At 31.5% G+C, this 24,963-nt stretch overlaps 1 protein-coding gene across 1 annotated transcript in view; it reads right to left on the bottom strand.

The window, feature by feature from the left end:
• Positions 1 to 513: 513 nt before the first annotated feature.
• LOC148276572 (glycosyltransferase 25 family member) overlaps positions 514 to 24,963 on the bottom strand; it is a 100,524-nt gene continuing 76,074 nt past the window's right edge. The window contains exons 7-10 of the mRNA XM_088234079.1: positions 10,553 to 10,610; positions 9,270 to 9,397; positions 4,290 to 4,487; positions 514 to 2,205 (exon numbers count right to left, since the gene is read on the bottom strand). Coding sequence (XP_088090205.1) covers positions 2,061 to 2,205; positions 4,290 to 4,487; positions 9,270 to 9,397; positions 10,553 to 10,610 — 529 coding nt within the window. The 3' untranslated portion in view covers positions 514 to 2,060. The remainder of the gene's footprint in view (positions 2,206 to 4,289; positions 4,488 to 9,269; positions 9,398 to 10,552; positions 10,611 to 24,963) is intronic.

The following is a 24,963-nucleotide window of genomic DNA, read 5'->3' as shown; positions in this document are numbered from 1 at the left end:
AGAATTAAAGTATTTTGATTTTGTAAATATTTCTGTAGCAGATGTTTACATTGTTCATGGACTAGCTTGATCAATACACAATGATCAATTTTACAAAATAACTGAGATATAGTGGCCTTGATTTTTTTTGTAAAAAATAACATCCAGCTCTAAAACATGGTGAAAACATCTCAAAATCGCAAAAATTTTACTTGGTCAGTTTTCTTAGGATGCTCACAATATACAGGGTGTTTCAGGGCCAAACTGCGAAACTTGAGAGGAACATTCCTCATAGTAAACATTTTTTAAAACTTAATAATTTGTCCCAAAAACTCAATTAATTACTTCATGAATTGATTTTTTTAAATAATTTGAAAATAAAGTAGGTAAATATTTCATTTCTCGTACTAGCATCCCTTCCACAAGCCCTTCCCCTCCTTACATTTTTAAAAAATCGTATTCGACCAACGAAGCAATACGCGCCGACCGCGGAAAAGGTAGCGGCTGGGTAGGAGGGGTAAAAATAAAAGTCGATTAAAATAACATTACTTTATTTTAAAAATGTAGAAAAGGTTATATATTATTTAAAAATTAATTGTCGCATTTTCATAGTCATTTCGTTTTTGAATATCAATGTTATAACATCCATGATGGCACCAATTATTGTAATAACAATAAAATACTTCACCCTTTTGTTGGCAACGCATCCTTAAGTAGGTACATTATATATATTTTTCTTAACAGCTAGTACACAAGTAAAACAGATTTTAAACTGTTTAATTCTTTAGTTTGGGATGCGGAAGTCTTTTCAACCATCAAATATGTAAAATATGTTTTTTAATTCGGCTAAATAAACTAAGACAAGTACGATGCTAGAAATAAAACATTAACTTATTTTAGTAAATAAAATTGGTATTAAACATAAAAAGATTTGTTGATATGGCAAATATTTTGACTACGATTAGTTGAATATATTATGGCACTGTATCTAATAACAACCCTTAATCGATAGAACAAAAAAAATAAGAAATAGCATAACTGTATAATTTTTCAATGCCATCATCTGATATTAATGCTAAGCTAATATTAAAAAATGCATAACTTATATTTAAAAATCTATAATAAAAATATTTGGTATAATTATATGGCACATTGCCAATGACAAAACACTAAACCGAACACATAAAAACTATTTGGCACGTATAATATGGTTTTTAAAAACAAGTCATGGAAAATTTTGGCTTAAATTCATTACAAATAATATCATTGGCGAGAATTTAAACATTGCCTTAAAAGTTGAAACCAACTTTCACAATAATACGTTTACATCAATTGTTAAAGTAGTTGTGTCGAAATTAAAATAAAAAAATACAACGAAATAACAATAAGTTTTACGTTTACATGAACAAATATTTTAATTTTGTTACGGGTTAAATTTTTTGGGTAATTGAATCGGTAATTTTAAAAGGTCATTCAAAATAATTTCTCCGAAATGGCAGATTAATAGTTGAACGTAGTTATGCAGAAAGCGTCAGTCCACTATTTTGAAAAAATTAGATTTTGATGTTATCGGGTACAGTAAGGTCAATTCTATGTTCTGCTAAAAACAGCCAGACCGCTTTCATACGAAAAACTGTATTAATCACCATCTGAAAATGGTGCCGATCACAAAAATGGCATTTATAAATTTGCAAAAAACACCCACAGCACTAGAAAAATCTTACGGTAATTTAAAAATCATTAAAACTGGTCAGTTACATAATAAGATTCTTGTTTGTAATATATAAAAAAATATATATTCATTGTTTATCATTTGTTAAAGTCAAAAACATTCTAACTGGTGAGTAGAATTAAAAAATTCACTCTTTTCACTATGGCGCTATTATCTCTGTTTAGCGCTGTTTTACTTTTCTATGCTTTCTGCATAACTATGTTCAATTAAACTTCGGAAAATAATTTTATATCAATATTTTAATGTTCAAAACGCACAAATGAAGATTGAATCCATGTGATATTTAAGGACTTAAATTAAATGCAAGAAAGTACACACATACAACATAATGGATGTTATATGGGTTGAATTAAAGTTCATCCTTTAGAAGGTGTGATTCCTCCGTGTCACTGATGTATCCTGGCTCTCCTGTGTAATGCGTAGGATAAACGAGAAGAGGCGTGACAGAAAGACCAAGAAGATCTCTCTTTTCAAAGTATTTACTCCATGATGTGCTAGAAAAAAATAAACAAAATGTATACGAATATAATTATTTAATGAACCGAGTCGTGGTCCCCTGGTAGTGTCACTGACTCGAGAAACAGAGGTCCGAGGTCCTAACCCCGGCCTGCCGCAACTTGAATCCCATTTTCTAACAAAGTAATTTACTAATTGAAAATGGCTCGATATTCTAATATTTGTTAAGGACGTTGTTATTTGAAGATGGCATGTTTGATTACTAATTATTAAGATTGAACATATGAAAAATAGTATATTTTAAACGGAGAAATAAGGCCGGCTGTTTATTCATGATACAAAAAAAAATATGAGTTTAAATGAGTCTCATCATGACGCACTTCCGATAAAAAAAATCAAGAAAAAAAGGCTATAGGCTAAAAATTGGCATACTTTTAGCTTTACGATTAACCCACTCAATATCTATATGACTCACTTACATTGACCACATTAACACTTAAATGCCGTTTACACCAAGACAATACAATATTGTTTTCAATGACTCGACCATTGTCCACGCGCAAACAGCAATTTGTAGGTCGAAAAATTGTCCCGAAACATCCCGAACAATGATTACCCCAACCACCACGCGCGGCCGCCAACGGCCACATTGTCCTCGTGTAAATACGTACAATTAGCGGCAAAAATAAATCCTTTTTATTATTTAGTTTAACCTTTAACAATTCCAATACATCTAAGTATAAGGTCAGTATTTTTCGTGAATTGTCGTGTATTCATTTTCGCAGCACTCACGGGTGAACTGCGGCTGAATTTTACCAGCGTTCGATCTTGCGCGGTTGAGGCTGTTCACGGAGCCAGGACTCGACAATATAGTAATATAGTAAAATATGTATTCATAAGTGAATTTTCCACACCTCTTTTCAAAATAGATGGTACAGATATTCCATTCATGACTTCAGTCAAAAACTTAGATATTATCATTCATAAGCATTTAGGGTGGCACGATCAGGTTAATAAAGTTAGTCGTAAAATTTATAGCAGTTTGCACTCACTTAAAAGATTACAGAATTTCTTGCCAATTATTGTTAGGCAAACATTAGTCCAGAGCCTACTTCTTCCACTCCTTGACTATGCGAATGTATGTTATCCAGATGCTAACTCTGAATTATTACTTGATTAGTTAGAACGATTGCAGAATACATCTTTGATCTTCGCAAATTCGACCACATAACCGAATATCGCACGCAACTACACTGGCTCAGCATCAGGCATAGAAGAAATATCCACATTATATCACTTCTTCACAATATTTTAAATAATCCCACTTCATCTGTTTATCTGAGAGAGCTCTTCCAACCTCTATCACAACACGGACTATATCTTCGTTCTAGTGACGAGAGAACCCTTTTAATACCCTTTCATCGCTCTAATTTTCTTGCCTCCTCTTTAACATTAGTAGCTGCTCAATTGTGGAATCTACCTACGAATGTTAGAGACGCCCCTTCTTTATTTACATTAAAGTCAAGATTGAAATGTCACTGTCTAAATATTTAAGTTGTTCCTTTATCCTTCTTCTTTCCTTCCCATCCCCTCTCCTTTCTTCATAGTATAGTGTTAATTTTTTTATGAGTTTTTATTTTCATAATCTTTGTTTTCAATTTTTGTATGAAATTGTACGATTCAATATGTCCATGTACTTGTAATTTTTTCAAACTGAACAGTTTGGGTGGGTAGGAAGAAATTGCCTTAACGCAATATGCCTGCCTTATATGTATATAAAGTGTAAAAATAAATTAAAAATCCATTGTAATGTCCACATGTAAACGGCCCTTTATTCGGACGTAGCTATTCTCAAAACAGTGCCGTATTTAAACTATTTTTTTTTTAAAAGACAAAATTAAGAATTTTTTTTTTAGCCATGTTATTGATTTTTTTATTGGGTACGCGATGAGTTCACTCATTCAAAAAAATTGTGTAATAATATACGTAAAATAAACAAATAAATCATTGAAACTGAAACTGGAAATGGAAGGGGACAAAACGAAATTGCAAAATAAATCCCCCGAGTATTTAATTTATCTACAAAAAAAAGATGTGGAAACTCGGAATGTTGTTGACTTACTTGGGGTGTTTATTGAACATGATCGGTAAGTACTCATCGACCGGCAGCATATTCTGTAGAGGTTTGGCGTGTATGAGCTTCTCCGCGCCACTTTTGCTGAGCAAATATCCCAGGGTCCAATAGGAGTAACTGGCCTTCACCAAAGACTTTCCAACCGCATACTCGTCTACATCGTGCAGTCGTTTACGGCCGAGATATCTAAACAAAAAAACATAATTATGATGTAAAGAGTGGGCACAACTAGCAATATATCGAGTAAGTCCAAAAGTTTGCAGGCATGGCAGGCATGGCAGGCTTCACTGAATCTCTTGCGACACTTCACACGCTGAACATTCACCAATCTGCCCATGTTCAAACATCCACATTGTATCAACTCTTCCATCTGTTGACTTTCGTGAAGTGAAAGAGCTGAAACTTTTATTGACGTATGAAATAATTTAGCCAGATGAATGTCATCTACACCAACGAAGGATTCAACTCATCTGTAAATGCCTAGACTTCCATACTCCCTTCTCGACAATGGTTTTCCTCTCTGTTACATTCTCTTAAATGTTCTTCGTCTCTGTTGTAGTATTATGTTCCATAATCCTTTCACATATTTAGATATATATATTTAATTAATAATTTATTTGACACATATTTCTTAACGTGGATTTCAGTAGAGATAAGGTTTTTTGGGTTGATATGTCGTGTATTAATACTGGTCGATTATTTAAAGCTAGCGCGTTCGCAAAACTTACGCAAACCCATTATGTAATATCTGTGAATAAACTAATGGTATGACATCGCACAGTATACGCATTATGAAAATAATATCTGTCTCTCTCGCGCTCAGACACGCTTATGAGCGTGACATTGACTACTATTGCTTTGTTAGTTGCTAATGATATGGTAATATAATATACACCGGATGCTTCTGCGTTCGTCTGAATTTTGATGCGATTCTTAACAGTAAAATATAATAATTTATATACAATGATTAACTATGGATTAAAAACACTAGTTTGCGAATATATTTTTCCATTTAATCTAATCTGGAGCTAGCGCGTTCGCAAAACGTACACAAACATATTTTTAATGTACAGAATATTGATTTTAAAAACTTTTGTATTAAATTTAGGTCAAATCGCTATGTTTTTTAAAATCCCTTTTGTATTAGAGCAAAAAAAGAGAAAATTTCGTGTATTTATTTAATAACGTGTCGGTCTCAAAAAAAAGCGGCAAAAAAGTAACCTTTTTTTATATAGTTCGTGAAAAATGATAAACACAAAATATTATAATGAATAAAAAATGTGCTTGTGTAAAAATAATTAAATATATTGCATTTTCTTAATCCATTGTAATTTTTTTCATATACACAACCCTCCAAGCAACACGGATTTAAAGAAAGATATCACATTTGGGTAAAATTTTATTTAACCTTTTTAAAATCAATAGCCTGTAGATTTTAAATGCGTTTGTGTAAGTTTTGCGAACGCGCCAGCTTAAATTAATCGACCAATATGCTTCGGACATTGAAAGGATCGGAAAGCCATTCATACTTACAGCTGTTATTAGAGCCCTGGGAGACTCTGTCAACTCCACCAGCAGAGTTGAAACAGAGCTTTATTTATTTAGTTTTTTATTGCTTACTTCTTGGCATGAACACTTGAGGGTACTACTTGCAAACCCGGCAAACTCCATCTTTCTTTATTTTGAGCAAATCACAAAAAACTGATACAATACATAACATCAACTTATTTTTAAACCTTTTTTTGTTATAATCAGTATATACTTTATACGTAAGCAGTGATGACATAAGCATGATTATGTCAAGAAACAGTAGTGAAATAATAAATTTAATTTTATACATTACCAACTTTGCAATACTTAAGTAGAGGTTGCCATGTTTGAAACAAAGCCGATAATTTAAAAATCAAGTCTTACAAATTAAGCCGTATTTTTAACTGACAGTGTTAAAATTATTGTAAAAAAATGTATTCTCAATAAGTTTCAATTAATATCTCACTTTTTTAAATATTTGATTTTGCCGGGTTTGCAAGTTGTACCCTCACTTGACAAATTTACTACTACGCTCTATGTTTACGTTTATTTTTCGTTAAATTATTGATATCATTTGAAGTTGCTAGAATTCCACTTGTCCGTGCGCTTTGTAGCTGCACGTCGATTGGTAATCTAGCTTGCACATGTAAATATTACTAACTATAAAATACTTAAATTTTCTAAATAGGGTCTAGAATTCCAACCCTCCATGCTAGTAGCTGCAAGACGTATTGTAATATTACTTCTTTGTGTTTTATTATTATGATTATTTTTACTCTATTTTTTACTGTCAATTTTAAAAATGTATGGGGGCTAGATTTCTTACCGTCCGTACCGAACTTAAACCCCGATCAATGAACTCTTGTTAACCCTATTGTAGCTCTTAACATAGAAATCTTAATTTTCAGGCCATCAAATAGTTAAAATAAATTTATAATTAGCCTACACGATACAACTACTGCACACAGAAACAGTATATTTGCCACAAATGTTCGATTGTTCAAAGAAATTAGGATAATTTTGAGGTCTGGTGCACCAGAAATGCTCTCTTTCTTAACGTGGATAAGTGTCATGTAATGCGGTTTTCTCGAATTAAAAATCCATTAGTTTTTCAATATTTCATTAGTTATACGACATTAAGAGAATAAATGATCTGGGTATCATCTTTGACGATAATTTAATTTTTGTTACCTATATGAATGAGATGGTTAATAAAGCTACCACTAGAGCTACTACTAAAACCCTAGGCTTTATTATCGGAACGACAAGAGTTAAAGTCTGTTGATGCATTAAATATTATAAATATTATACATGACCCTAGTAAGAAGTCGGTTAGGTCCCCTCATTATGTTACCCATATAAACAGTGTGGAGAAGGTCCAACACAAGTTTTTAAGATTCATGAACTAAACATTTTAATTGAGGAGCTAAACTATAAATGTTTAATGAAGCAGTTAGAATTAATATGTATTAGTGATAAAAAGGAAATTTTAGATTTAGTGCTGTTTTTTACACAGCGTTTTTGGACAGCGTGGGACGAGACAAAATACTTCTTTTGCTGTTGATTTGCATAGTTCAAACTATGCTAAATACTCACCTATTTCACGGCTCCACATGTAAGCGAACAAACATGGAAACTTTGATTTATTTTATTTATCTTTATACAAATTAAAATCATTACTTTTTAATCAATTCTTTTCTAAATTATAAAAATGTACTAAGTGTTATACTTGTTTTACTGTTTAAACTATGATACATCGCCTCTGTTACTTCAATCCTTTTTATATTTGAACGCTTCATTTATTGTTAATTTGCTGCATACCTATGTCATAATTTGTTATTTAATTTTCCTTTATTATTTCTTTTTTTTCTGCTGATTTTATTTTATATATCTATATTTTCTATACTTGTGTACAGGTGTTTTTTAACATTATAATTATTTTTAAATATTATTTTATACTTTGTCAAAGGCGTAAGCCGTCGTAATAAATAAATAAAAAATGGCCCTTTTGCTTCCTCGCATAAGTATTTCATCATGCGATGTTTTTGGCAGAGCAGAGCAATAACTGCAAATATTTCGTTTACTCGGTAGTTCAACTTTTTAGTTGACTGATGTCTTCTAGTCAGCCTTCAATTAGATAAAAATATAAATTATATTTATGAATATTAAAGGATAAAAAGTTTACAGAAGTACTAACCTGTCGTCTGTCAGACGACGATTATGCGATATATCCCAAATGTTTAGCTCTGTAGCTGCAAGACGCGCTGAAATATTTATTCATTATACAGCGCCCTTGAGGTGATTTTAACAAAAATGGGAAAGAGAAGATGTGGATGGAAGTTATGAAAAATACCCCCAGACCAATTAAGAAAAAAAAAGTTTATTTTTTCTTGCTATTGGCGGGAATCGAACCCCCGACGCCAGTTTTACAGTTAGCCACATAAAAATAGTATAGGTTTACTTGAAGTATGCGTTATTGAGGTAAACAAGAAAATACAATAAACATGGTTTATATTGAAAATACAAATATACAATGGGTTAAGATCAAACTATCGGATGTATCCCCTTTTTCCACCTGCTGAAGATTCTTAAAATAGAAGCTCCGCGGGTTATTTAATAAAAAAAACAGAGAGGGAAAGATCTTTTTCAGTAGCAGGCAATTTCGCTACTGAAATTAGAAGACGGCTTTCCAATAAGGCGTTAAATGCCATAGCATGTCCAAACGCCTATTTTGCTAAATAATAAGCAAACGATCTCGTAGTCTTTTATTTGAGTTTTGTATGTTAAAAGTGATTTAAAAAATGTATTAATACATATCAACAGAGGTGAAGAACATTTTATAGAAGGGAATATAGAAATCTAGGCATTTACGGGGTTTATGAGCTATCATTGGCTGGTTTAAGTGGCCAGTGTACACACTGTGTAACATTCACTATTTGTACATGTATATTCCTTCAACTCTTCCATTTGTTAATCTTTGTGAAGTTAACGAGCTGAAACATTTAATGATGCGGGTGACTTCTATAAAATTTTATTCATCTCTGTTGTAATAAATTAATATTAGTTACTCTTGAGGAGATTTAATCCAGTTCTTGTCTACAAAAATTTGAAAACTAAAAATAAATCGAAAAAAAAAACGTTTCTCTTTTTGCATATTGTCAATCCGTGCGACCTTTCGGCCATCCGCGGCGCTTCTTTTAAAGGTAATAATGCATTTTTCATAGATTCCTGACTCCCTGGAAAATACAGGAATTTTTTTTTTTGTTGTTCCCGGATTCCGGGATCGTAAAAAATCCAGGAATCGAGAAACCCTAGCATGGATCGTAACAGGAAATACGTCAAAAATAGGGAGGGTATGTAACTACAATGTTATATGGTTTTATTTTTTAAATAACATTCTTGGACAACCTTCGCACTAACGAAATATTATTTACTTACATGAGATCCCACTCGATATTATATTGTTCAATATCTTCCAAAATTAGCTCCAATTTTCTTCTAAAATGAGATTCGAATCTTAAATCATCTTCTAAAACCATCACAAAGTTATGATTGTTCTCCAAGACCTAAAATAAAAATACAATTATATAAATATGATTTTTTTTCACCAAATATTTCCATTTTGAGGCCATTTCCAAATAGTCGTCAACAACTGTGCTTAAAAATAGAAATCAAGTTGTGGTAAACCGGGGTTTGAACTTCGGGCCTCCGATCTGTGAGTCCGCGATTTGTTCATATGGATAAATATATGGTACATAGGATAACATCATCATTCCCTTTCCGCATCTAATGGTGCACAGGGCACTGCATTGGTACATTAATCACAGCGTGCATTGATCATTTTTTTCATATGAAGGTAAGATGATCAGTCTTTCGCTTTAAGTGCCAGTCCAGGGAATAAGAAGTATTTTAATGTGAAAATACCTTTTAAAATAAATATTTCATGTCAATCATGTCGGGAATCAAACCCGAGATCTCTTGAATAGTAGGCAAGCGCGCTGACCACTACACCACGAGGTCGTGATATGTGTGAAAGTAACTGGAGACTTTAAAAATGTTGCCTTGTTTTTAAAAATCGTTGTTTCATGTTTTTTAGTTTCATCCATAATTGCATTAACCAGCTTCTAGTCTTAATCTAATAATCAGCTTGACCAATATGACAACATTTTGTGCTTCATATTTAGGATTTAACAGAATACAAAATAACAAGTAAAATCCCTGTTTACGGCGGTTCACGGATACATGACCTTCCCTAGTCTTTTCATTCGATATTACAGGTTAATATTTTTTTTAAATTTATGAATGCAAAATTCTTTATAATAATTATTGGCCATGTAAACGCAAACAACGTTTGATTTTTCATAAAAAAATGTTGCTAAAGAACTTATATAAACATGTTTATTCTTTCAGTTATTAGTGATGCAGACTACTTTTTTATAACTCAGAGAATCTAAATCCAACCAAAAACATTTTTGTATCAAAACCGTAATTACATAAAATAATTAATATTTTCAAGAATATGAGAGTCAACGTCATATATCTTTTTATTTTGATTGTGAGCTTTAGGTAGTGGTAGTGGTGTGGTCAAATTAAATAATCGGCGATTGAAAAATACACACTTATTTTATTTTAACTAATTTAACCATAAATAAATTTACTTATCAAAAACACATAATAAATAAGAACCAAATTATTTAGTTTTAATAATAAAAATAACTTACGTCCATCCAAATTGTGTAATGACTCAGAAAACAACCAATTTCACCGTAAGTCATGGGTCTGGAACAATATTACAAATCTAATTATTACTTGTTAAATATCCACACCCAATTTGAGACAAGACCATGTCGTTTTTATACGGATATATATAAAAGGTTTTTTAGAGGTTGTTTTATGTTTTTTTATGCCTCAGTGAGTTGTAAATTCTGTAATATAATGCATATTTGGGCAGGTACTACAAATTTTAAAAATAAAATATATATAGATATGAAATATAAATATTGAAATTTAAACATGAAAAATTTGTCATGACTTTTGTTAACTAAATACGACCATATTTATATTCGTACATGCAGCGCACACGCGTCGAAATCGAGAAAATGTACTTTGATTCTAACAAAATAAAGAAATACTCTAAAAAACTAAATAAATATACTGATAAATGAAAATACACAGGAACATGGTTGATGGTTATAAATCATTAACTTTGTGGTCAAACATCAAACGTCAAGTTAAAGGGGAAACAAACACCACCATGTCCGAACATGTACTAAAATCAGGTTAATAATATCTAGAAATAGGTTGCAGAATGTGTGGAGGGGGTTCTAAAGTGGATGAGCTAAGTGGTTGAACATTACACAATTGAAAGTGAAAGTGTATTTTAGTATTTGCATGTTGGTGTAGTGAGTGTCCTGACGAAGAGACGGGTACGTCTCGAAACCGGTAGACATAAAAAGTCGGTAAGTGGTTAAATACTAATATTTACTAACATTGATAATAATCTACATAATTTTGCACCAAACATTTTTACTAATAATAACAAAAAAATCTTATTTAAACAAAAAATAAATTATGATGAAGCAATTTATTCAGTAGGTGCGAAGGTTTTCACGGTCACTGTTATCAATATTATGTATCTTTTTTGGGTGATACCGTGTATGTTGGATTTGATCCAATCAAATCGGATCAAATCCAACATACACGGTATCACCCAAAAAAGATACATAATATTCAATTTATTCAGGTATAAATGGTTTGACTCAAGTTATTTGTTGTCAATTTTTGATGTCATTCTATCGTTATAATTTAAAAATTTATATAAGTATAATATAAAATAATACTTGGTACACTTACACTTATTTATTTGACTCATTAGCACTCTCATCCTTTATTATCTTCAGACCAGGAAAAATATAAAGTATTTTTAATTTATAACTTTTATTAAAAAACACGTTAATATTTTAGATACATATGAATTAAATGGCGGACTTATTTATTCATTTCCAATTACATTTGTATACATATTCACTTACATATTATGGCCTTTTAGGTTGTGCCAGTGTTAAGCCATCATAATTAACAACATGTAAAGTAAATTAAAATAATTAATAATTACACAATATGATACAACATAAAAAATTAAAAAGCACAATCCAAATACAAGAAATAACTTTAATTATCATAAATAATAATTACATATGATACAATAATTAAAATAAAATAAAAGAAACAACAATTAAAACGTAGATGAAACTAATGAAACAAAAATCATACAATCATACAGTAACAAACATAAGCCAGTATACAAAATAACAATATCATTAAAATTAATAAAATACAGTACAAAAACACATTGTTATAATAATTTAAATATGTTATATAAAGTATAAATTTAGTTATCAATAATGCAAAAAAATAACGGTTAAAACGAAATTAAAAAATAAAAAGGAACCTCAAAAATATATGAAGCTGAAAGTGTAAGAAAGGAAGAAAAGCAAAACGAGATACAATAAATTATTTCGTTTAATGAATTGATGCGTGCGAGAAAATTTTAATTATTCATGAAACTTAAACAACCCTACAACCTCGTCCCTATCGATGAGCAGCAGCGAATTGCAAACACTTCTCTTAAATACGTCTGCACTTGTGGAACTCTTTATGACTGCCGGAAGACGATTAAAGAACTTAGGAGCCAAGAAGGTAAAACTTCTTTGTGCCAGCTTTGTGTGAGTGATCGGACCAGTGTAAATCATTCTTCTCGCAGTGGGGTGGTTATTATAATTTTGCGTGGGTATTATTTGACTGAATCGTTGATCTGTGTTAATATTTTCAGGGTGAGAAAATATGCGTTTGCGCGATAATATTCATTCCATGTTGAAGCCTCGGAGAATAGCACAGTATCATCGGCAGGTATGATTGTTTTAGTGGCTCCAGGCAACTCACAAAGTTTATTAATATAAAAAAGGTATAAAATGCGACCCATAACACTTCCTTGTGGAACTCCGTGGGTTAAATGTTGGCTTACACTGTTAGTAGAAAACAAGTTATTGGTCTGTCTAAATATTGTATCTTGAGTTTTTTTTGCTTAAGTAGCATTTAAACCACATTAATGCCTTTATGGTTATACCGATTTCTTGGAGTCAACAGATTAGAATTTTACGGGAGACGGTGTCGAATGCCTTTACTAAATCTAGAAACACAGCAATGGATTTTCGACGCGTGTCTATGCTCTCCGTTATAGCCTTTGTCAGGTTGCCTATGGAGACGCCCGTACCCCTATGCCCTCTTACTCCTAATTGATTGTCTGACAACAACCTATATTTTACAAGATAATATCTTTATGTTCGATATTTTGTTGGTAACTTTTTCTATTATTTTGGATAAGCGACTTTACGATAGGCCGGTAATTGTTAACAGGGTACGGATTCCCGTTTTTAAATAATGGAAGTACAATAGCATGATTTAGGGAATTAGCAAACAAATTTGAGATGAATAAGTCACTCAGATACTAAAATAATATTAAAATTCCTTAATTTCACACAAGTCATGATCAAAATAGCTTTGTCTTCAAAGGTGTAAAAAATTATAATAATCTCAGATCAATTATTTGGTTCACTATTTTCCAGATTTTTTTATAGCAATTGGCATTACTAATTTTACTTTTGTAATACTCTTTTTAAAGGGATTTAAAAAGTCTTTTACACATTTTGTGATACTGTTTATAGTTGGCTATGGCAATACAATCTTCTGGGTATTTTTTTGCAATACACATGCAGATTGTTTCATTTGCGAATGCTTTTAACTAAACTTCATGTTATCCAAGGTTTCTCTGAAGAAATTTTGCTGTTAGTCCTTTTAGTAATTAATATAGTGGTATTTTTATTTTTAATTTTAAAAAAAGGGGTCAGTTGCATCATTTGGATCTGTTGTCATAAGAATATTAGACCATGATTCATTATTGCCATTGGCAATTTTTTACAGTCAAAGCAGAGTGCTTAAAATATTTACATTTAAATACATTTACTACTTAGTTACGTTTTCCAAACATTCATCGGCAGAATAATTTATTTTTAAATCTTTTGTTGTCATGTTGTGCACTCATTTGATTTCCGGACGATATGAGTTCTTGAGCCGTTCAATTTCTAACTGAACCAACAACTTTTTGTCCATTGATTTTTCTCCGGGTCTCTACCGTGTTGTGGTGAGAAGGCTTGAAATAATGATTCACCTAGCTATGCTGGCGGAATTGACTACCAAAAAGGGCCCCCATGCCTCACACGTTGGTATTGAGATATCAGACGAAAAGAGATCGAAAGGTAACCCATGCCAAAGTGGGTAGGTTGAGCCGACCTCAGGGGTAGCAAGGCGTTTGTCCACAGACCTCAGGAGCGTAAGGCTTATTACCTTACCCTCCTAAAATCACTTGATTACCAAGCCCCCACATAATGCCTCGACCGGCATCCCTCATACCTGACCCGACAACGTTAAACGGATAACAAATTTGTAAAAATCACTCCTATCCAACAACTCTTCCCTGCGCTTCGGTTCTTATAATGTACGCACAATGCAGGTCCTCGGAAAAGATATCCACGCAACTCGTATAATAGTAAAAAAATATCAAATAGATATTCTTCTCTGCGAGGCGCGTTGGAAAGGATCTGGGAGGAGACTGTTCGATAAATATATATATACATATATATATATATACACTCTGGTCAACAGCAGTATCACCGCCAAGGTGTGGCAATTCTACTTTCACAGAGCGGCTAAATGCCTTGTCAAAAAAGAGCCGCTGACAGTTCAATCATTATCATTCAGTGTTATGTGCCCACAGAAACTGCAGATGATCTAGTAAAGGATGCCTTCTATGATTATCGCATCTCTACCAAGAAGAGACCGCGTAATAGCAATGGGCAATTTGAATGCAAGAGTCGGAATATACCCATCATTTGGCCCATTGGTGATGGGAAGGCATGGCCTCGGACAAGTCAATGACAATGGTAAAAAGCTGATAGAGTTTGCCACCATCAGCAACCTTGTCATTGGTGGAACCCTATTTTCCCATAAATCAATCCATAAAATATACTTGGACTTCTCCCTATGGAAGAACGAAAGCGCAGCTAGATCACATACTTTATGGCCGCACTAACCGAAAATAACTCTTAGATGTCAGGACCTATAGAGGGGCCGACAGTTGTGACCACGAGTAAGTCATTGCTAAGATCTGGCTGCAGCTCAAACGTCTTCCAAGACCCCCTCGGCGAAAGACAGTCGACGTGGAGAAACTTAATTTGGATGACAAAAGACAGAGATTCGAGGATATGGTCAATCAACGCATTCAGTTAATTGACGACCAACTCCCTACAATAGTGACAAATTGTGAACAAACAAATAAAACTTTATAAAACTAAATTATTTTACTTTGGTTAAAGTTTTGGAGTATTCTCCATATTTCCATCGGTGAAATTCAAATATGTGATTGCGCAGCAGGATTATGCGTCGCGAAACGTAAATGTTTTGACATTAAATATTAGGTGTTGCCAAGCATCAGGTTGAAGTGTGACAATATTTAAAAAATATAATGATCCCGATCGATAACTTCCACGGATGTTCCATTGTAATCGCGAATATGATAAACAACCATGGTGAGATATTGTTATCATGTCGCTTATAAGCACGTCAATAGTCATTTCTGATTGAGCCGCAGGTCAAGCTGAAAAGCATATTTTTAAAGAATACAGGAGCGTAATTTTTCCTTTGTTTCCACAATGAAAACAAATTCCACACATTTTTTCGAAAAAATGGGATCGTTAAATTTGTAACAAAGTTAATTAAATGGTTAATGTACTGAACTAATGAAAGTTTCACCATATTTTTCAGTTTCAAAACTAAAAACAGCTTTAAGCAAGTTAGAATAGTTCCTCTGACCGAACGGCCCATTCACCACCATGAGGCAATATAGCCCAGAAATTTTATTTTTTAAACATCAAATGTTTCATAACCCGCTGATTTTTTGCAGATGTGTTCTAGATGTGGTACTTTATTAATACTCAAAACTCCCCGCCCCTCCCCCGCCTGCGTCGTGTGATATTTCATTATACAGGATGTTCGGTGGTATATTACATGACAATGTTTTTAACAGGTGGAAGAGCGGAGGAAATGTGCATGGGCAGAATGGTGAATGTTACACGGTGTGTAAAGTGGCCACTTAAACCAGCCAATGACAGGTTATAAGCCCTGTAAATGCCTAGACTTCCATATTCCCTTCCCAAAAATGTTTTCCTACTCTGTGGCAATAAGTTTAAGTATATTATATACTTAAAACCGTTATAACTTTTAAACGCAAGTAGCTAGAATAATTTGAAGTATGGCGTTTTAATCACAATATTGCGTTTTTATTTATTACATAAAAACGTTGGTTGAAAGAGCGGCGTAGTTTTGCTATTGAGGCGTAATTAAAATACGATTTTTGCTCACAGCGACGGCGGCACTACGCAAATTCGGTAAAAGTTAAAATATTTGTAAAAGGCTTCAGAAACAGCTGTAAACAGTCGTGGCCAAAGCCTGCATCTAATGAAAAGGTCTAGCGCAGAAGTGATTCGGTGTTGAAAAATCCATAAATGTCAACCGCCGATAGCAAAAGAATGCTGAAATAATTTGAAAATCTATTACTTCAAGGCCATTCTCCGAGTTTTTTTAGCTGCTTGCGTTCAAAGGTTATAATAGTTGAACTGCCGTAAGGCTCTAGAGATTGGAAGGAGCTAATGAAAAGAGTAAGTAGCAATTTCGGAAAGTTGCAATAAAGAAGAAATGGTAAAGACACACCTTTGTCTACCTTGAGTTGCAGCTTAGTCATAACTTTTAATAGGATAGTCTGTGTCATGAATAGCGAAGATTGTCAAAAGGAAGCTTTCGTGTATGAACTCGCACTAAAACACGTTTGTTTGATGATGTTTCATTTCTGAAGACAAAGAAGTTTGAACTTACAAAACATGCTCTTTCTTCCCCTACTCATCAACCTTCCACTCGAAAACATCTTATGTTCTTGAAGGTGAATACCTCATGCATGCAGGGAATTGGCCGCCACGTCCTGCAACTTATAAAGAAGTGTGTAATTTGTATGCACCATTAGTGGAACGAAAATAAGGAACACGTTTAAAAGTTATAACGATTTTAAGTATATAATATATTATTTTTTGGTATACCACCGAACAACCTGTATAATAAAATATCTCATAACGCAAGCGGGGAAGGTCGGGTAGTTTTGAGTATTAATTAAGTACCACATCTAGGACACATGCGCAAAAAATTAGCTGGTTATGAAACATTTGATGTTTTTGGTCCAATATTTTGGTCTGGACTAATAGACAAAACGTTTTTGAAACAATATAGGAAGGTTTTGAATTTTGCTATGAATAATATTCAATAGCTAAAAATATAGAGAAAACTATATTAAAAGTTCAAAGGTGAACAATGCTGAACATTATAAGATATTTAAAAGTTAAGTAAAAAAATTGGTTAAAATGCGGGATTCTTCCCAAATTTTAAAAATATTTATTGAAAGTAATAAAATAATAAACAGATAAAAATATTATAAATTTTCTCAGAGTCAACACCTTCAATAACAGAAACCATTCAAAAAAATTGACTTCATATATCACGTTAATCAATAAAACACTACCAAATACGTTTAGTTATAAAGTGGCTAAAAATGACAATAAATAGAAGGCTTCGTTTGCCGTTAGCAAACGACATTGTCAAACATCTTTTACAATTTGAAATATTTTTTGGTTGCAGAATTTGAGGTATTTAACAAAACGTAATTTTAAAAAATATCTGCTGTTTTCTGATATCAAAAATTTGCTAAGCTAGTATTTTGCTCCGCATAATTTCTAGACATTACGTGTGTACAGCGGTGAAGCCATGTATTGGTTTGCAAAAACTGTGGCAATTTTCGATAACTAATAAATTGGCCAGGCTAAGTGGTGGCGATCCGCCTCATATCAAGTTAATTAGAAATGCATCATAAACGTTACGAAGGGAGAGTTGACCACCTCCGGTCACCAGCGGGCGCTATACGGTGCTACAGAACTCATCACATGTTTATATAATTTAGGTTTTTTCCTCAAATATTATTTCGAGTATGTTACAATTATTGTAGACATTAATTTAAGCCTAGATGGATTTTATCAAAATAGATTTCTCAATGGATAAGATCATTTTTAAGTAAATCTGGAAGTCTAGTCATTTAGAGGAGTATAACCATGTTCTAGTTTTTTTAAGACCATGGCCCAAATGCTTATACATAATAATTTGATGTCATTAAATTGTAAATCACGCTAAACTTATGGCTGAAAAACCCGGCATTGAAATGTTTCTTTATCACATAAAAATAATTTATAAGTATATTATAATATGTAAAAAAATAAATTAAATGTGTAACTGTCATAATAATTATAATGATGATTTTTTAATTTACCTACATGTCAAAAGGCATACAGGAAATTAAACTGTTGTATGTATTTTGAAAAATAAACCAGAAAATTGTATTTCCAGGTATATTTTTATACCTAAAAATAAGAGAGTAAATGTGAATGTTTAAAATTGACTATCAAGTTTTAAGAAAACTTTTAAAGTTGGGAGAGCGTGAAAAGCACAAGAACCAAAGAGTGTGTAAAATAAAGTACGTGAAATTAAAGATTCATAATTATTTATTAATATCTGTACATGGGCAACTGCAAAAATAGCTTTATTCATTACAAAGTACCTTTATCATCTATTATTATTATTATTATATTAATTTTAAGCGAGCAGCTTAAAGCTGATATGTTGAAATCTATTTTAACGAAAGTAGGTTGTATCAGTCCATTTTTGAACCCATTGAGACTACACGTTGAGATCAGCTCTTGTGGCAGCTTATTCCAACCATCAACAACCCTATTGCTCAGGAAATGCTTCCGTAGATTTAAATTGAATCTCGTTTTCTCCAGCCTGAGACGAGCCTAGAAGACGAGCATCTTGTTTAAGCTTGAACGTGAGATCCAAATTTGGGAAGCTTTTTATTTGTTTTATTTTTTATTGTATAACAATTACAAAACACTTGACAAAATATCAACAGGGTAGTGGATATGATAGTCAAAAATTCAGCCCAGTCAACCGTCACTACCAACAAACGTGTATATTAATTTCAGTCGTTTAGGCTCGAATTTATGTGATTCCCGAAAGATAAAATCATTTGACAAACGCATTATTTGCACCACTTGTAAATATTTACTTTGAGAACGAAATGAATTTTGAAAATTGATATACTCACCCTTTGAGTTAATTCCGATACAGTTTACACTCATTTCGGCGATTCGGTCAGAGTATTAGCATACAGACATGCGTTTAATTAGTTGCTTTTAAAGGCTACTAGATTACTTCAAATCCAAATATTAAAATAAAACGGTAGCATAAATTGATTCCGCATCAACGAGCAAATAAATCAAATCAGCTTGGGAAGTTTTCGGGGTGGATTCACAGAAATTCCAATATTATTTGATTAAGCAGTTATTGCAATTTATTCGTATCATGAACTCAGATGAAAATGTAATATGTTTATATCACAAACTACGACGTCATTTGAACAAAATGTAATATAATCTACTGACCAATAAAATAACAAATTATTATTATTTAACCCTCATAATTACTTTGGAAAATGATCCAACAAATCTACGATTATATCACTGAACAATGGGTTACTGTATAAAGATACATTTCTAATGGATTATCTAGGAAAGGTTTAATTGAAATTGACAAGTATTTTTTTTTTTAAAAGTCAAATGAATGTCTAGACTTCCATTTGGCGCGAGTTCGATTCCTCCCAGTTGCGAGTAAATATAGAAGAAAGATTTATTATTACTAGGTCTGGGTGTTGTTTTGTATTTTTCATACCTTCCTTCCATATCCTCTCTTTCTCATCCACTGACATCCTCTAAAATAAAGGCTTAGCAAAACCTTTTTAAAAACACAACAAAAAAAACCTACCTCTTTTCCATTTGTTTTAATCACTATCCAAAAATAATACTGAAGATATTATTCCGTATATTATTATTGCCGTACATATTGGGTGATAGTTACTACAACTAGATAACTTTAAAATAGGGTGTTAGGCTGTAGTCTGGTAAAACGCACGCTAAATTAGAATTTAACGATTTTGCCATTTTAAAAGGAATATTTTTATTTTAATCACTTAATAATAAATGAAAAACATAAATTAGATAAAAACAATATTTTTAAAGGTATTTCTGTTTAAAAATATACTTAAAAATTTTATGTAACAAAAATATAATTACTTTTAGACCGGCGATTACGCCATTTCAAATTTAGACTAAACTGGGATCTCAATAAAGACTAAGTATTTAACTAAAATTTGTAGTTATAATTTAAGGTAAATAAATTGAACATGAAAGAGGCCGAAGCAAAATTATTTTTTTTTGTTTTTGAAAAGAAATATAAGCATTTTAAATCACATGCACTTTCTTGACATTTTCCTACACATTTTTGTGTCATTTTCTTTTATTTCTACGTAAAATTATGCATTCGGTAATACTTTAAAAAAAAAATATTTAAATATTTTAGTTAAACCTTTTTTTATGGAACTGTATTATCTTTTTTTTTAAAAGAAGATCATTCTGGTTGTAATATTTTATTTTTTTTAAGTATTACCGAAGGCATAATTTTACGTAAAAATAAAAGAAAATGACACAAAAATGTGTACGATTTAAAATGCTTGTATTTCTTTTCAAAAACAAAAAATTGAAACATAAAACTTTTAAGTTTATTTTCTAACAGAAATACCCTCTAAAAATATTGCTTTTATCTAATTTATGTTTTTTTTTTATTATTGTGCGATTTAAAAAAAAAATCGTTTTAAAATGGCAAAACCGTATGATTTCCTAATTTTGCGTTCGTTTTACCAGACTACAGCCTTAAGGCTTAAGGCGTGAGGAATTTGGGAAACTCCTTGATGATTTCCCAAATGTTTGAATTGACTTTTTACCCGATTGATGTGCCATGTATTTGTTTTTTTTATTGTTATTATTATAGTTGTGTTTCTGATCCTACATAATATTTGTGAATATATACTCTTGTGTCTGTGTCAACTAATTTCTCGTACCGACTCACTTTTAGTCCCATGGAGGTGGGACTTATGTTAAAAATAATGCGTAATAAATTGCCTTTAAGTTAATAAATAAAATATATAGATAGATTAAATAACAAGTCATAAACCCTGTAAATGCCTCGACTTACATATTCGCTTCTCAAAAATGCTTTTACTCTCTGTTGCAACCAATTTAAGTTAAAAAAAACTATCTTTTATGTTACACTTTATTTATTGCACATACTTTAACATAATGCATTTTCAGAACTAGTTACCATAAAATACATTCTCACATGCGGACCCGTGAAAACCGCGAAAATTGAGAATGCAATTTTACTGCATTCATTATTTTTTTTACGAATTATCGCTAGTATCGAACAGTCTCAAGGTCTCGAAACATCGATTGTTTTTCTTCGAGTCTGGCCTCAGTCTCGATCATCTATTTTGTGTGGAAAGAAGCCCAAGTTGGGATGTACAATATAATGACGATTTGAATTTACGACTTAGGGGAGGATACAAAAATGTGTTTTTAATGGTTAACTCAAAAATGCTGATTCTGAAGTTAACTAACTAGTTGTAGTAATTATTATTATTATTCCAACATACGATTCTGTTTTATACCGGAATAAGAAAGCTTTGTGTGTTCTTTTTAATGATTACTGTAATCATAAATGTAAGTAGAATGATTTGAGGGAATCCCACCCACATCAATAAGGTTTTAGCTCTTTTACCTTAAATATTAGAGAGTTGAAAAATATTGATGCCCAAACAGATGCAGAAATAGGACTGATCATTAATTTTTTTTCAGCATTTATTACTATTACACTTATTTGTTTATAAATTTGTATAAACCACTTAATTAAGTGGTTTATACAAATTTATAAACAAATAAGTGTAAAATGTCATACCACAAAGTGAAAAATGTTTTCGATAACAATAATTTGTTACTATTATTTTATTTATTATTATTGTGAGTATTTATGAAAAATTTCATCATCATACCCTTTCCGAACCGAATAAAGCATAGGGCACTGCATTGGAACACTAATCGCAGCGTATATTGATATTTCGTTTACATGAAGAACATGATCAGTCCAACGCTTCAGGTCCCAGTCCAGGGACTATAATATATAACATTTCTAGTGTAAAAATGCAATACATAGATTACGAGAATATATATACCTACAACTGTCAAAAGTAGTTCGGTCAAAATTTACTATGAAAAAAGACAAAAGTATCTGCGAAATGAGTGCTTAATATAAATAAAATATGTACAAAATGTTGAAATAAGGTTTCACTGGATTAGTGTAAAAGAAATATTAACGATTTATTCACGAACTGTAAGTAAAAATACAATTTAAAAAAGATTTGATCAGCAAAATTTTTTTTAACTACCTACATAAAAATAGTTGTGATAGATATGATAATATTGATATCTGTCAAATGGTAGTGATATAAAAACTCATCTATAAGAAGTACCTGTTTTACCAACAAAGATAACAGATTTTCACATACACCAGTGAATAGGCGAATTGTTCAACATTAAAACTGTGCAAGTAAATATCGAACATTGAGCAAATTTATATTTTAATGGAGGATAACATAAATAAAGTTATGAGAGATGTCATATCTCTACAGTAAAGTACTTAAAAAACTCACAGAAAATCACTAAAGACCAAATGAATAGAATGATTGCAAAGAGTACGAAAATAATGAATAAAGTTGGAATGCAAATTGCAAATCAAAGGAGAGAACAATATTTTAAAATTGATACACCTAGTTTCCGGTACTTACAGTGGAGAAGTAATTGTAATTGAACCTAAGAAATCACAAACATGTGAAAAAACAAAAGAAGAAATCCAAAAAAATAGACCCTACATTGACCGGAATAACTGGGATGAAGACATCTAAAGCAGGAAAAATTATACTAATAGTTCAAAAATGACGAGTTGAAAAACAATGTCAAAAATCAGATCGAAACTAAAATGAGGGAAAATTATGGAATCAAAATTCCTGAGAAACGATATCTTTATTTAAAAATAGTTGGGGCTCCACAAAGTTATGAGGAAGGAGAAATAATTAATACAATAATGAAACAAAATACGTACATGGATGAATATTCACCGAAAAAAAATAATGTTGCCAACATCAAGAAAAATTTGCGAAATATAATCATTCTTACACTGGAAGTAGATAGGGAAACATATAAAATAATGATCGAAAATGAAAAAATAAATATAGGATGCACTAAACATTAAGAGATGCTTCTGCTATGGTTCTAATCACAGAGAGATAGACTGTCAAGTAGAAAAACCAGTATGCCCTAAATGTACAGAAGCTCATAAGGTCAATATTTGATCAATAAAGGACAGAAAAATGCAACAATTGTCTTAATGTTATAAAATTTAAAAAAATATTGATCCTACCCACCCTGTATTATCAATGTCCTGTACACTAGATAAAATAAGAAATAAAAAAAACAAAAATAACTTTTTATAAATAAATAAGGAAAATAAGACATTTTATATCTTAATATTCAAAGTTTAAAAGCGCATTGTTCAGAACTTTTAGTAATATTAGAAGAAGAAAAACCGAGTTAAGTAATGCTAAGCGAGACACATGTTACTAAAGACATTGAAGATTGTGAAGTAAATTATACTGGGTACACTACAGTTCGTTGTAATTCACATAGCAGATAAACTGGAAAATATTATTTTTGAAATTAAATCCAACGAAGATAACTCACGAGTAGGTGAATGGATATTGTCCATTAAAATGAAAACAAATTTTAGCAAAGCATTATACACTATCGTTTATCGCTCCCCAAATGCTAGACCAAAAGAATTTATGGAATAATTTGACGAATAGTGCCAACGCAGCATCAAAGAAAGGCAAATAAATGTAATTATTGGAGATTTTAACATAAATGTAAATAATGAGGAAGACCGTTATATAAAAAAATTAACGAACATTGTACATTTAAATGGGATGAAGAAATTAGTCAAAGAAGAAACGAAAATAACAAAAACGATAAGTACTCTAATCTACCCGGTTGATTATAATTATGATTTAATTTTTATTTTATTTTATTTACTTGTTTGTCTTATATTACATAATATCTTGTTTATTTATTTTTTCTTATCGTTGTTTTTATTTTTTCAACTTGTTTCTTAAATGTATTTAGTATTTTGTTTTTGTTTTTTCTGTATTTTTATTACAATTTAGTACTATAATAGTTATTATAATATATTATAGTTTATTTATATAGTATATATTAAATTATAAATGTAGCCTCGGAACAGGTACTTTTGTATCTAGTGAAGCTGCTATGATTATTTTCTTGTAATTCAATTCGATGTCAAATAATTATTTGGTTTTATTTTGTATTGCATGAATTTCCTTTTATTTTTTTGCCGATAAATGCCGTATTTTGGCACTGAACCTAAACCGGAATATAGAAAAAAACAGAATCTAAAAATTCATCGTACAAGGAATTAAAGCTGTACAAGTACAATGAGTTACCTGAGGAAAAGGAAAATATTGAAATATATCAAATTAATTTTAAAAATATGTTCTTGAGAAATTTCGATAAAAAATTGTAATGTTATTAAAAGTTTTTATAAGTTCATAAGATGTTATGAACTACCTTAATAAAGCATAAATGAATAATACTTTATTATGTGAAATAATTATGTCAGATGAATCTCACCCGCATCAATAAAGGTTTCAGCTCTATAACTTCTCAGCTAGAAGCATTAGACATATGGATGTTCAGATAGGCAGAAAGGTGAATGTTACGTAGTGTGGTAAGTGATTATTTATATCAGCGAATGATAGGTAATAAGTCACGTTAATGCCTTGGATTTCTCTTGTAAAAAATGCTCTCCGTCTCTGTTGTAATAAAATATATCGATTACGGTATTGTTTAGCTAAGCCAAAACAATTTTATAAAGCCTCCAGGCATTTCTGTCGACAGCCAACTCCTAT

The sequence above is a fragment of the Micrasema longulum genome, unplaced genomic scaffold (genome assembly GCF_059751315.1).
Source record: "Micrasema longulum isolate JH-2025_06_02 unplaced genomic scaffold, ASM5975131v1 h1tg001192l, whole genome shotgun sequence".
In the NCBI taxonomy this organism is placed as follows: domain Eukaryota; kingdom Metazoa; phylum Arthropoda; class Insecta; order Trichoptera; family Brachycentridae; genus Micrasema; species Micrasema longulum.
This window is presented reverse-complemented; position numbering and strand designations above follow the sequence as displayed.